At 53.4% G+C, this 14231-nt stretch overlaps 6 protein-coding genes across 6 annotated transcripts; 4 read left to right on the top strand and 2 right to left on the bottom strand.

Moving 5' to 3' along the window:
• Positions 1-27: 27 nt before the first annotated feature.
• On the bottom strand, positions 28-862 carry J4E85_009951 (uncharacterized protein; the record flags this gene model as incomplete). The annotated part of the gene is made up of 2 exons (XM_051474168.1): positions 28-538; positions 588-862. The coding sequence occupies 2 exons, from the start codon at positions 860-862 to the stop codon at positions 28-30; spliced, it is 786 nt and encodes a 261-aa protein (XP_051321955.1).
• Positions 863-1341: 479 nt separating this feature from the next.
• SEC13 (GTPase-activating protein S13) lies at positions 1342-2346 on the top strand (the record flags this gene model as incomplete). The annotated part of the gene is made up of 3 exons (XM_051474167.1): positions 1342-1502; positions 1559-2008; positions 2064-2346. The coding sequence occupies 3 exons, from the start codon at positions 1342-1344 to the stop codon at positions 2344-2346; spliced, it is 894 nt and encodes a 297-aa protein (XP_051321954.1).
• A 1514-nt stretch (positions 2347-3860) lies between these two features.
• J4E85_009949 (uncharacterized protein) lies at positions 3861-4370 on the top strand (the record flags this gene model as incomplete). The annotated part of the gene is made up of 1 exon (XM_051474166.1): positions 3861-4370. The coding sequence occupies one exon, from the start codon at positions 3861-3863 to the stop codon at positions 4368-4370; it is 510 nt and encodes a 169-aa protein (XP_051321953.1).
• A 1777-nt stretch (positions 4371-6147) lies between these two features.
• On the top strand, positions 6148-7633 carry J4E85_009948 (uncharacterized protein; the record flags this gene model as incomplete). The annotated part of the gene is made up of 4 exons (XM_051474165.1): positions 6148-6386; positions 6443-6797; positions 6856-7242; positions 7532-7633. The coding sequence occupies 4 exons, from the start codon at positions 6148-6150 to the stop codon at positions 7631-7633; spliced, it is 1083 nt and encodes a 360-aa protein (XP_051321952.1).
• A 93-nt stretch (positions 7634-7726) lies between these two features.
• On the bottom strand, positions 7727-9034 carry J4E85_009947 (uncharacterized protein; the record flags this gene model as incomplete). Its single annotated transcript, XM_051474164.1, has 1 exon — positions 7727-9034. The coding sequence occupies one exon, from the start codon at positions 9032-9034 to the stop codon at positions 7727-7729; it is 1308 nt and encodes a 435-aa protein (XP_051321951.1).
• A 1214-nt stretch (positions 9035-10248) lies between these two features.
• J4E85_009946 (uncharacterized protein) lies at positions 10249-12147 on the top strand (the record flags this gene model as incomplete). Its single annotated transcript, XM_051474163.1, has 3 exons — positions 10249-10613; positions 10681-11883; positions 11940-12147. 3 exons carry the CDS (start codon positions 10249-10251, stop codon positions 12145-12147), a joined length of 1776 nt encoding a protein of 591 aa, XP_051321950.1.
• Positions 12148-14231: the final 2084 nt, after the last annotated feature.

The following is a 14231-nucleotide window of genomic DNA, read 5'->3' as shown; positions in this document are numbered from 1 at the left end:
ATTTATAATTACTTCAAGGTGGAGCGCTCATCGCCAGCCGCCGACACGGCCTTCATCCCATCGCTCCTTGCGCTCTCCTCGAAGGTAGGCGATCTTTCGGCCCTCCCTCAAGCGCCTCACAAAGTCCGTCACTTCGCGGTCGCTAGCCACGGCATCCCCACCACCGAAACCTTCGCCTTCGAGGAAGCTTTCTTCTAGTCCTCGACATAACGCCTCTTGCTCGCCTACTGAAGCACTCAGCCTCTGATAGAGTGCTGGTGGACTGAACTCTCGCAGTGCCTCATCTTGCTCAGCCTGCTTTGCCTTCCACTGACGCTCCAAAGCCTTAAGTGACAATAAACGCGACTGTGTGCTATCTCGTTGGTGCTGGACATGTGCTTCCAGCTGTTTGAGTGACTCTGCCAACCCTACATTCTGTGCGAGAAGCGCCTGCAGAGGCGCAATCGATGCAGGTAATGATGGGTGTGTTGTCTCAGGATTGTGAATTATAGCATTTTGCAATTCTGGCGTCTGAAGCACATGATGCAAGTCTTTGGTCCTACTCGTACCTTAGTAGTTGGCTTAGCAAGGATGCAGGGTTGGCATACGGTTTGTCCTTGAGCACATCAGGCAGCCAGCCATCGTCAGGCGGTTGGACTGTCAGTTGCTCGGGACCTGTCTGCGAGTACTGCTGTTGTGGATACGAACTCTGTTGTTGATCTCCCGAATACGATGATTGACCTGGCGGGGGTGGGGGTAATGGAGGTCCTTGTGATGGAGTTGCATTCCCACTTGACCGTCCTGGCTTTGGTGGGGGCGGTGGTGGGGTTGATGCATCGTACTGGTAGAAGTTTTGTGAGTGACGTGGGGAAGAATAAGCCATGATGAGTGATGAGTGGAAGTGGTGGAAATAGTGGTTGCATGTGAGGCTCAGGTAGAGGTGGTCCATTACCCAGGTGGTATTGCGTGTGCTAGCGCGTCATTGGGATTCGATCTAATCTTATCTCATCAAGACCCCTGCACTGAGGCCACAGCAGCATCAACCAACTTTGGGGCACTGTGTAGCTGTGGACACGTCTGGACGCGCCTGCTCATACTTCTGCCTACACAATTCTCTCGCCGCCTTCAAATACCGCCTCGACCTCCATTTCATTCACCACCATCTATCGCAGCTGATCTACAACAAAAATGGCAAGCACTTCCCCACCAACGCGCCCAACCTGATCGTGTCCGCTAACTTGCGACTGCCGCTGTAGGCCAACGTTATAGCGAACTCCGGCCACGATGACATGATTGTACGTTCTCTATAAACATCCGCCTCTATCTTCACCCCACATTCGTACAACACCACCAGCCAGCGCAATGGGCGACAACGACCCACCCCCGACCGATTCTAACGAGGTACAGCATGACGCCGTACTGGATTACTATGGCAGGCGGCTCGCGACGTGTTCTTCGGACAAGACCATCAAGATCTTCGAGGTTGAGGGCGAGAAACATACACTGGTTGAGACCCTGAGAGGGTAGGTCAATCCCGAAGAAGTCATGCTCCTGCGGCACTCGACGCTGACGTTCACAGACATGAGGGCGCCGTTTGGAGCGTAGCATGGGCACACCCCAAATACGGAAACATCCTCGCCTCCTCCTCGTATGACGGCAAGGTCCTCATCTGGCGCGAGCAGTCTGGCAGCTGGCAGAAGATATACGAGGTCGCCCTACACACACAGTCGGTCAACATGGTCGCATGGGCTCCTCACGAGGCAGGCTGCCTCCTTGCCTGCGCATCATCCGACGGCAACGTCTCGGTGCTCGAATTCAAGGACAACAACTGGACACATCAGACCTTCCCTGCTCACGGTAACGGCGTAAACAGTGTTTCTTGGGCACCTGCCTATGCGCCGGGACAGGTCATCAGCGCAAGCGGAAACCAGGCAGGCGCTGCGAAGAGGCTAGTCACCGGCGGAACCGACTGCCAGGTCAAGATCTGGGAGTTCAGCCCCGAGAGCGGCAGCTGGAATGCGACTCCGCTGTAAGTCATGATCGCGAATCGACGATATGGGTCATTGGCTAACAACATTCACTAGTGGTGGTCATGCAGATTGGGTACGCGACGTCGCGTGGTCCCCTACCGTTCTCTCCAAATCGTACATCGCCTCCGCATCCCAGGACAAGACTGTCATTATCTGGACATCATCAGATCTGCGCGAGTGGAAGCGCACCCAGCTTGACGTCGACGCTGCCGCGTGGCGCGTGAGCTGGAGTCTCAGCGGCAATGCGCTCGCAGTCAGCACCGGCGACAACAGGGTCAGTCTATGGAAGGAGAGGCTCAGCGGCGGATGGGAATGCGTCAAGACGATCGAGGAGTAGAACATCTCTATAAAAGACAAAGCAGAGCCTGGGACTTTCTTGCAATACCCCGTACGTCTCGGCCTCAAATTCAGGACCGACCAGTGGCCACCATATGAAGACGACGGGCCGTGGTGTACTGAATACGGGTGTTACCAGTTTACTTACGAACTATATTGATGTGAGAGCATGGCACGAGGGCATAGTGTGATGTATAGGTGTAAAGTGTGATGTATAGGTGTAACATGAGCGTAGCCTTCAATTGATTATAAGAATCGTCGCCTTGCCAAAGCTTTACGTGAATTGCAACAAGTCTTTTCCAATGGCCTCGCTCAATACGGGAAGTGACATGCGACATAGCTACTCAAGACTATGAACCATGCCAGCACCCAAGACATTATACTTACAAGATGAACATACCAAAGAGACTGCAAGACCGCTCAGAAACCTTGGTCATATTAAGCTACATGAGATTATTCGAGAGTGGGCGAATGATCACGACAGGAACACGGGATCCTGCATGCGATTCGTCATGGCCGAGTGGTTAAGGCGCTATGCTCAAGAGAAGCCGTTATCGACGGTCTTCTCAGAAGTTGCCTGATACGGCATGTGCGAAGGGCGCTAGCTTCAGCCTCATCGCCCAGGTGGAGCTGACATCTAGACCTACATACCTACGCTGTTCCACTTCACAACTACATTGCGCATTCCGATATAGTTCGTCATCTTCCGTAAGAGACGATTTCCGCTGCGGCTGTCTCGTACTGAGCTTGTATCTGTCTTCCGAGCTTCGTCGCACCTGCACATTGGTGCCTTGACGCTAGCCTTCTCCAGGACAGCTGCCTAACTCCTCACAAATATCATCCAATCACGACCGACAAGTATCGTTCTACAAACCTTGAGAAGATATATAAATCATGGCGACAGCGGAGGTTTACCAGGAACCAGCTTCCTCTCCTCTTTCTATAACACCATCACGTCGTCAAATGTCTCCAGCTGCTGCGATGTCAAGCACACCGACAACACCAACACCATCTAATCGTGCCAGCCAGACGACCTTCACTCCGGTGCAACTCGAAGCGCGAGCAATACTCACACGCCTTCTCACACACCTCTCTCAGCTTCCAGCCTCCTTCAACGATAACGACAAACCCCACCCTTACCACAAATACGCCCCTTGGATCTCTCACCACAGCATTCCTACTCTCACTCAATCAATCTACTCCCTGATCCGTCCTCAAATCTGGCATCTCCTCTCCTCCCGCCTCTCTCTCGACGCCCTCAAGCATCTCGGCGGGGATCTGCGTCATGAAGGCCGGGCCATCTACCTCAACGGCATCTTAGGCGTTGATAAAAGGCTGAGAATCTACGTCGGCCAGAGTAGTAACCTACGAGTGAGAGTGGCGCAGCATCTGAACTTTAGGTATAGGAGAGATCACCCGAGTCTGCATTATTACGCATTGGAGTGGAGCATTTACAATGTATTCGGTGTACTGGCCGTGCTTCCCTCAGGTGGTTATGGCAATGCAGTACCGGGGATGGATCACCCAGAACTCGTGATGAATGTGCTGGAGATGTGGATGTGTCTTATGTTCCGGACGTTACCCGAAGATACCCTGAAGGAGTGGCTACCAGACGATGTGCTCGTCGATAAGAAGAAGTTGACGGCGAAAGAGGGGATCGTAGGTGGCCTCAATGTAGCAAGTCCACTTGACCAGGGTGTGGAGATGAAAGAGAGGGAGTTTGTGGATTTGAGTGAAGAGGACGACCCCATTATTCATGATTATTTGAAGGACGTACAAAGAAAGAAGGGCGACGGCCTGGTTGGGGAACAGATGAAGGAAAAGAAGACGAAGGATGTTGAAGCGGATGAAGAAGAGCGCGCGCTGAGGAAGAAGATGTATGCAGAGAAAGCACGAAGGTACCAGCGGAGAGATACGGATATCGTTGTTCCGCAGTGGGTTTTCCTTGGTGCCATGGCGGTGGGTGTGGGAATTATGCTACTGAGGAGTAGTGGGGGACCGCAGGCTCGAGGAAGCTGGAGATGAGGTGAATGGCGCCTTCTTTCCTTATTTCTCGTCTGAGATGAACGCAACAAGGTCCGCGTCGAGCATGTCAACGTTGGCGAAAGGCCAACTACTAGAGAGCCCCGCAGATCACCGTCACTGAAAGTTCAAGTCCTAACATACACGACCAAAGTTGATCGCGAGAAAGATTTCCAGGTTCGAGCGCGGAAGCCAGAAGAAGCGACCCGTAAGGTTTCGTCCGAACAGGATGCGATCGCCGCAGTAAGCGACATATCTCACCAAAACGCTGGTCACCACCCAACTCTTCGGGATGGGAGACATTCTACAACATTCGATTCCGGAGCAAGCCATACGTCAATTCGCAGCATTTTCAACATCACAGCTTCTACCGCGCCGCAGTATCACGACTAGGCTTCTGCAAAATGGCTCAAGACTGCTCGTCTGTCTCTTCACCGACGCACAATCTGCTGACGACCATGAGACTTCCAAGCTGTGAGGTGAGCCAAAGGCACGGACTTGTCTTTATTGCGCAACCAGAGCTCGACACCGGGCGGTCGTCCGCTTGGGTGTTGAAAGATTACACTCGCTTGGATACTGCGGATCTTCAAAACTATCATCCGCGTCATACCTTCCTTCGATCACCACGCGGTGCGTGCGAAGGTTCTGGTCTACGATTCAGATATTACTTCGCCAGATCTACCTATGATCACCGCAAGGCGTGCAAAGATGGGACGATCCAATCCAGGTATTCGGCATCGTAGGAGTGTACTCCGCTTCCCACGCTGAAGACGGATAGCATAGCACGGATTACATGCTTCCGAGCGGCAGGCAGTTGATCAGGCAAGGGTCATGGCAGGGGCGCCCTTGACGATAGAGCAAATTCGAGACCTTCAAACTGCAGACCTCAAGTCATGTGCTTCCCTTCGACCCTGGCATGACGGGAGCTCCGAGATCTAGAGCACAACGTGGGCGCTGGAATTCTCCGGGGAAGAGTAAAGACAAACAGTGCGGGCGAGCTGCCACAGGGTAAAATAAGCTTCGGTCCGTTTCTTAGCGTGGCTTTATCCCCAGATTGAAGGGAAACACTCAGACCGCGCCAGGCGAAGCGATGCCGCTAGTACTATTTTGTGCCAACAGCCTCGAAAGGTTCAAGATACAGTCGCAACATCATAGGTCAGATTCCAGGGCTGTCAGGCTTCTCCGTTGATCATGGCCACATAGAGCGTTCTAGATAGGCGTCCTTCCCCAGGATCGGATTAGACTATGCCTTTCCAGGCCACAAGCAATGCCTCTAGGCTTACCAGGTCGAGCATTCTCAGGCTTACTTACTCACGGGGACTTGGAATCCGACATCGCCTAGAGGCTCTGCAGACATGCTTCCAGATCCAGCGAGAGCAGGGTGCTCTTCAGAGCTAGAGACTCGTCGGAGGCTGGCTGAACAATTCTTCACCGTCGTCCTACAGCTCAGTTCTTCCTGTTTCTGGCCACGACCAAACTTTTGTGGCTTGAAGTTCTAACTCGACGAGGAAGAGGAGGAGAAATGTGGCTGTCGAGATCGTGCAGCTAGAGTTCAGCTCCTCATTTTTGCACTGCAACAACCCGATAGCGTCGCTTCTACCGACCTCAAGGTGCCGAAGGGACTGAGTTCTAGAGCGACGCGAGAGGGCGAGGAGAGAACAGTCTTGCCTTATAAGATGTATTTAAGACGCTGTCGGGCAGCGTCTTGTTGTTTTCACCAGAGCACATCTTGCAGCATCTCCTCCATCGATTGAGCCTCCAACACTTGTACACTTTCACCATGCGCTTCAACAACGTGGCCGGACTTGCCCTGGGCCTCGCCATTCCCACTGGCGCTCTATCCGTCCCTCGGAATCCAGCTCCTGAGCCTGCTGGCAAGATCGTGGCGCAGTTGTTCTGCGACATTGTTGGTGGCCTGGTCACTGTTGCAAAGCAACAGCCCCAAGCCACGAGCTTCTGTTCTTCTTACCTCAAGATCCCTGTAGTCACAAAGACTTCTACTGTGACTTCCTTCACTGCGTACGTTAACACTACGTCCATCTCCACCGGCATGATCTTTCGCTCACAACAAACAGGACCATTACGGCAACTGCAACGATCACTTCGGGATCGATCACGACCACCGACGCAACCAACACAATTACAGCAACTGATACCGCCACTGCAACGGCGTCTGCCACGATCACCGAGACGACGACAACAACCGAAACCATCAATACTGTCGCATACTCTTCAATCACTGCATGCGCATCCCCAGGAGCTGTACAGAAGCGGGGCGCATATGCCCCCCCGAAGAAGCCTTCATGCTTTAACAACTACATCGAAGGCCAAGCCCTCTCTTCAGCATGCAAATGTCTTGCGGTGCCTACCTCTAGCACGACTACCACGACAACTTTGAGCCTTCCCACCACCATCACATCTTCAGTCACAGTAAGTCTTTGCCAAACCTACGAGCAAACGTATCCTTGCTAACCGACACCTCCAACAGGTACCCCTGACCATCTTCGCAACCGCAACCGCAACTGACACCGCAACCGTCACCGACACCATCACCAACACCGCGACCGAGACCTCTACAGTCACGGAGCGCACAACCATCATCACAGGCACCCAACAAGTCATCGCGATCCCCACCTTCACCGTCTACGCCATCGGCGGCGACAACAGCGGAAACCCCATTGGATATGCCGGCGGCAACACCGTGGGCAATGCGCAGGGGCTCAGCCCCGTCCTCCAATTCACCACAGTTGACAACAACAAGCTGCAAGTGCTTAACGGGCCGGATGCTGGCTCCATCGGCAAAACAGATCCCAATGCCGCGGCTGTGAACGCTTATGTTTTCTTCGGTAATACGGCGAATGGGCTGCAGGAAACGGTTTGCCAGGTTACTTACAACAGCGCTGACGGGACGTGTCCGTTGTCCTGTGTGGCTGCGAGGGGTACGACGAGTTATGATTGTGGTGTTTATTGGAGGATTGCTAGTGATGCTGATGTGGGTGGGTGTTCTAAGTTCACTCCTTATGCCGTTGGTGGTCTTTAGACGCTGGATATGGATAATGGTTAGTACTTGGTGATTAAAATGGGAAGAGAAAGGGTTTTGGTTTTATAGTAACAGTACTATTACATGATATACAAATCTACAAACAAAACCCCTCATCCCTCAGCAAAGCATAGAGCGAAAGAACGCTCCTCTGTTATACGACAGCTCAGCCAACAAGCGAGGTCAGGAAACAATCTCAGCCAAAGCTTCCAACCATCCCCTGTAAAAGAAATCGAAAAAAACATACTAAAAGGCAGAACCGGCTGACACAAGTATATACAAACGAACCATCTTAACAATACCAATACCCAGTCTGAAACTAGATAGCAGTGCGCTGATTACGATGCGAGTAATCACCACGCTTAGCAATGGCTCCGTTTTCACACTTTGTGCCGTCAGCCACGGGGATCATGATGACCTTGCCGTGGTCGCAGAGACCGAATTTCGTGCCGTCGGATGAGCAAACGACAGCGCCGTCGGGGGAGCAGGCTTCTTTGTCTGAACCTGGGTTTGCGGGTGCGGGTGAGGCGGGTGCGCCGGATGGTGTTGGCCTTAGAGGCGCGACGGGCGATGCGGGAGACTGGCCGGTTGGTTGGGGCGCTGGAGCTGCAGCGGGGGCTGTGCCCGTGCCGGCTGCTGGGTTGGGGGGGAAGACGCCGTCGGTGTTTGTTGGCATTGACGCCGTGACGGTGACGAGCGTGCGGAGGGTGGACTCGGCAGGCTTGGGCTTGGGTGAGCAGGCGGACTTGGTGCCAGATGGAGCAGCTGGTGGATCGGGAGGGGGGCTTACTGGAGCTGGGCTAGCGGCAGCTGGAGGCGTAGCAGCAGGTTGGTAGGCTCCTGAGTCCGGGGAAGGACTAGCAGCTGGAGGACTGGCGGCTGGAGCACCAGGGTCGGCATTGCCGCTGCCACCACCAGCATCAGCACCGCCGGTGCTGGGCTGCGAAGTTGCGCCAGTGCAAAGATCCACGAAAGGGCCTTTGCCAACAGACTTCACATACTTTCCTGGGTTCTGGAATGTGAAATCACTGCTCTCTTTTGTCGTACCGCAAGACTGCGGGACAGGGATGTTTGCGACTGCCATGTCTGGGAGAGCATCAAATGCAGTTGTGTCGTCGGCACCGCCAGAAATCGTAACTGGAGCACAGTTCATGTACATCTCGCGGTTCCCGATCTTGTTGAACCACGTCCACGCTGTTGTCATGACGCCGTTAGGAAGCTCTGGGGGGATATCGAACTTGAAGGTATTGTCGAGGCTGGGACCGAATTCATCCAGGTTGGCTTCTGCAGAGACAGGGCAGCCACCCTCGATGGAGTAGATGACTTTCCACACGGAGTCCTTTGTAGGCTCCTTGTCGGTGGTGACGCTTATTTGGCATGAGCCTCCACCATGGACGGCCGTACCAGTGAATGCAAGAGTCTGGGATGACCCGACTTTCCATTCGTTCATGGTGTTGACCGTGTATGGTACGGCCTTGCAAGGGAAGTCGGAACCGGAAGCGTCGAGAGGTGAATTGTTGGGATTGCCGTATGGCACGGGACTCTTGAGAATCATGTGTGCGTTTGCAGAGAGCGGCGCCATGGCTAGCATGGCCGCCGCGGCGAGAATGGTCGACTTGAAAGACATGGTGTTTCCTAGACCTGCTGAGGGATGTACCGTATAAGTCGAAATGTTGGTTCGGATGTCTGGAATCGAGAGATGTCTTGTCAAAGACTTGTCGCAAGTAGTTCTTGGAAGGGTAAAATGAAGGTCTCGTAGAGTTGCGTAGTTGGTATGAATGTCGTGCTCGTATTTGCGATGAGTTGTGTAGGAAGAATAACGAGAGTCTTTAGTAGGCGCGATGGTAAGGACCGTGGCGGCGTTGTAGAGTCATAACACAACAGCCTTAGTAATACGTAATGTACAATAGCTTCACAATGAGACAAAGCCTGGAGGTTATATACTTGATGCTGGGAGGTGAAGGTGAGTATTCAACGTCTCCCGGCGAATTAGCGCGCGCTATCGTTGCGCCAGCGCTGTGACCGTGAGTTCTTGATGAGGACTGCAGATGCCTGAACAGGTACAAGAACCCGCGGAAGGCCCACCGAAGACATGTACTTCCTACCTTTCTTGTTTCATTAAATGTGTTTGATTGGGTGTCCAGTCATGATACACCCTAGATCCGTAGAGATATAGCTGGGATGCACAGCGGCAAGAAATATCCTGGTGGAGACGGTTAAGCGCCACTAGTTACCCAGGCGGAAGGAAGGCATAATGCGTTTCAGATTTTCCAGCTCTTGCTATTCATACTCCACTGAGTCCACTCCCAGGCAGCGAGTAGAGAGCTCGTGTGACTGAAAGACTTCGGGCACGTGGGAATGGTGATCTGATGAATGTGGATGAATTGAGAGTGTTCATGGGTTGCATGGCGCTGTGCCGCAACAAACGTTCATAATGCGCAGTGATTGGTACATCGATCGTGTATGCTGGCGCATCAAGGGCATTGTGATGCATCGTGAAGTGAGCACCTGGGCAGGTGAGGTGGAGGGCAGACATTGGAAAGAGCCCCCAGCCCTGAGAACCCTGGGACGCTTGCGGACTAGCGGGTCTTGGCAACTTAGCTGGACCACCGCGAAAGCATCCGTCACCAGCCAGGGACGCGCAAAAGCAGTCGCAATTCGAACGGACTTCGCTATCGGTCGCAGTGCAGGGGTGATCGCGAATCGACCAGCCTTCTGACGGATCCCGTGACGTATTCGCCGCATTCGGAGGCCCCGTCGACATCGCGACGCGTTTAGTGTTCGCGAGCTCTGCTGAGCTTCCTCACATCTCCTACACGACCATCGACCGTGTCAACAGCCATGTTTACGAGTACGGGAAAGACGGCGCCGCCCCAGGCCTTCATGTCGAGTTATGCGCCGCGACTGCGAAGCCACGGAAACTCGCTCATCTCGCCCATTGTTCCGCCCTCGAATACTCTCCCTGCGCCGCGCGTGACAAAACGCGGAACTGCCGTTCTCAGCTACGCGGAGGATGCCTACGATGATGACGATTTCGAGGATAGCGATCGGCCGCGACGTGCGACAGGCCTGCGAAGCGTACAGAAGATCGACCCGAACAGCGCAGACCACACGGCGCAAATAGCAGCGCTGGGCGAAGAGCTCACTGCGCCAGTCGATATACAGGGAATCTGGCGAGATTGGATGGGCAGGCCGAAGCGCACACTGTATGTGGCATCGTGGCAGGAACAGGCCATGGGACGCATCTCGCAATAGAAGGCTAACGTACTGCAGCACGGAGAAGCAAGTCCAGACGCAGTCAGTCTTGCCTGTCACGTTGATACCGATTCGGATAGACATGGACATTCAGGCTTTCCGGCCTGAGGCGCCGCTGCCAACACCCTCCAACGCGCGAGAGTTCGGCATCAACGAGAATCTGCCCGCGTACAAACAACCCGACGTCACTCCCGCGTACAGACTCAAGGACTCGTTCCTTTGGAACCTGCACGAAGCTTTGACGACACCCGATCAATTCGCAAAGCAGTTCGTCGATGAACTAGATTTGCCAAACGACCGAAAGCCCCTCATAATCTCACAAATCGCAAATCAGATTCGGCAGCAGTTGGAGGAATATGCCGGTGTTGCGCTACACCCTCTGTTCCATTCCGCGAACTCGCCCGCTGTTCAAGGAACCAACGGCAAGACCGCACTGCCGGCTTCGTCCCGTGACGGCACCTCCACACCACAAGTACCAGCCACGAACGGCGCGTCGACCCCTATGACCAACGGCGTATCGCATACCAACGGCGCACAGACGCCAGCGGGTATTCCAAATGGCATCAGCGCGACTGCGACCGCAATGCCGTCCGAAGAACTTCACAACCCAGACGATACCTACCGATGCATCGTCACGCTCAACATCAACCTCATGAACCGATTGTATACCGACAAGTTCGAGTGGTCACTATTACATCCACCAGGTTTCGCGGAGATGTTTGCTAAGACGACGTGCGCGGATCTGGGGCTATCGGGAGAATGGGTGAACGCCATGACACATAGCATCTACGAAGCAGTCCTGCGACTTAAGAAGGAAGCCTGCGAGAATGGCGGTTTAGTGGGCGACGGCGAGATCGACAACGATGCAGTAGAGCCTACTATTGGTGCAGGTTGGAGATACGACCAAGAGCATCTCTGCGACGAATGGGAACCGAAGGTGGAAATTCTATCACCTGAAGAAATCGAGAAGCGCGAAGGCGACCGTGAGAGGCAGATCCGAAGACTACGCAGAGAGACAGCGCGCTTCTCCTCGACCGCAAACATGACGGGCCAGCCCGCCAACGAATTCTTCAACAACATCGAAGGACAAGAGAACATGGGTCGCGGCGAGCGCAGTAAAAAGAAGAGACGATTCAGGAGTTTGAGCCCAGTTGGAAGAGGCACGCCAAGCGCCGAAGGAGGATCCGGCTATGGCGGGCAGGGTGGAGGGCTCCAAGAAGGGTATGTGACAATACTGGCATTGTGCATTGTGATATTGGAACTAACAACAACCACAGGGAGCGACAAACATGGAGATGCGCACACTGCTGGGTCTGGGGAACTGCCGTCTGGGCTGTCCGCGACGGTCCAAAAGGCCCACGCACTCTCTGCAACAACTGTGGCTACCTCTACGAACGAGACAAGAAGTTGCCGCCTTGGTCGGAAAACCTCTTCTACCACGAACGTCCACAGCATGAAGTCCAACAGTACCGACCACAGCGGTGATAGACTTGCAGTTGTCTGTGAAGGGGTTTACTTCATCGGTGTTAGGGGTTCAGCCTGGATCGCAGTTATCCATCCGAACGGCATTCTTTTTCCGTTCCTGGACACTGCCGGTGGGTGTTTGATGTTCTATCGCATTTCATGGAGCGTGGCGTCTTGGGCTCGACATCGTGTTCATCACGACAGCAGGGCTTGTAAAACAACGTAACTTTCTTGTCCTTTACGGATTGCAGCATAGTGTGTTGCCTAATTGGCTGGGTTCAACTTCCGTTCGTCTAGGCCATTTGGAGGACTTTTGCCATTTTTGAAGGACCAGTGCCATGGACTGGGTTTGCACGCACCGGCACATGTCTGCCTTGCAGACACGGGTACGGGTACGGCAGCGGACTCTCCAACAAACTGGCACTGGCTCAGCCATCGAGGATGCGGCACAGCCCGGCTTTTCCCATTCCCAGTCCCTCCATATCCCCTGCCTGTACACACAAGGAATCGTACGATCGACAGAGGACAGATAGTGTATACTTACTAGCTGGCAGTGCATATGCATTCCTATTGTTCCTTCCTTCGTTCTCTTGGCGCCTTATTGTGTGTTGCCTTGGCCACGCGTCTTCTTCGTATCGCATTCAGCCTATCATGACTCTTCTTGTCGATGTGGAGACTGGTATTGAGGGTGAGCGCAGAAGAGCGCCGGATTTGGGCACGTTGCGTGGCGCTCATGGCGGTGGGAGTGCGCGTGGGTGGCGTGTCAAAGCATCGTGGCTTCTTATTGAGAGGAATGCAGCGAAGTGGCTTTTCTTTCGGAGGAGTTCGCGAGCGATAGTGTTAAGCTTTTGTACGAATACGACTTTGGAGATCAGGTTTGCAAGACTCTGTTTTTAGTTCAAGATGCAAAAGTTCTCAGTTGTAGTAGGAAAAGGTTTTGGCCTCACATTCGTATCACGAAACCGCAAAGGAACTTGTTCATGTGTGGCACCACTCCAACCCCCATCCTATTGTCCCACCCCATCTTCCTATTGTGCACCCAAAGCGTCACCCACCGTCCACATACTTAGTCATCCACCCATCTGCATCTCCGATCATCATGACTCCTAGACATCCAACGCATGAGCCAACACACATGTCTCATTACACGTACATCAACGCTTCTCGTACCCTAGCTCCGCACCTCACGTGCGTGAATGTACCTACGTACTCCATGGCGTGTTCAATAGAAACACAATAGCAAGCGAAATGGTGCAGGAGTGATGCACCACCCAACCAACGCGCAGATGGCTACCTGGGTACTTGATGAAGGAAGAAACGACCAGCATACATGGATAAATACCCGGTTTCGTACGACGTTGCACAGATGGTGCATGTGGGAACGTGACGATGGCCAGGGGAGTTGCAGAGAAGGAACGTGACAGATGGATTCTTGTGTTACACAGGTAGGTACCTGGCAACCAATGAGGTACTCTATACAGGTATGCTGAAGTACCGAATCGTTGATCACGATCCCAACCTTATTGTCATTCCAGCTACGGCAAGGCTGTACACGCGCGCTTAGCCGTATTTGATTATTCATTCATCCCCATCCACACACCTCATACGTTCCCTCGCACACATTCGCTAACCCCAGACCTAAATAAAATCCTCCCATCCTTCAAACCCGCGGCCCATCATACCGTCATCGAGATCAACCAGTCGTTCTTTCTCACGTCCGAAACTAGATTAGCCCACCGTTTTGCCTTGGTATTGAAGCACAATAGCAACAATGGATCCATCCCGGAAAGGCTCGGTACGCAAACTTGATTGCCGGTAATGGGTCTAGACTAGAACTGCTGCTAGCTATTATGCAGAAGTGTGTGGCGCATACTAGGTATGTTTGTGTTTTCGCGCGTCCCTTCCTATTGTGCTAGGTATTGTGTTGGGTGTTTCAGGTGTGGGGGTGCAGGCGTGAATAAGGCGGAAGGCGGGCGGACGCGGGAGGATTGGGGCGTCCACTGCAGCGGGTGGGTGGGTATATATAGGTTAAGTGGTGGTATGCTTCGGGGAATGAGGTTTGTGAATGTGCGTGCATTTGAGGTTTATATGTGAGTTGTTCTTGG

The sequence above is a fragment of the Alternaria conjuncta genome (assembly GCF_024043145.1).
Source record: "Alternaria conjuncta strain BMP 0040 chromosome Unknown scaffold_20, whole genome shotgun sequence".
NCBI lineage: Eukaryota > Fungi > Ascomycota > Dothideomycetes > Pleosporales > Pleosporaceae > Alternaria > Alternaria conjuncta.
This window is presented reverse-complemented; position numbering and strand designations above follow the sequence as displayed.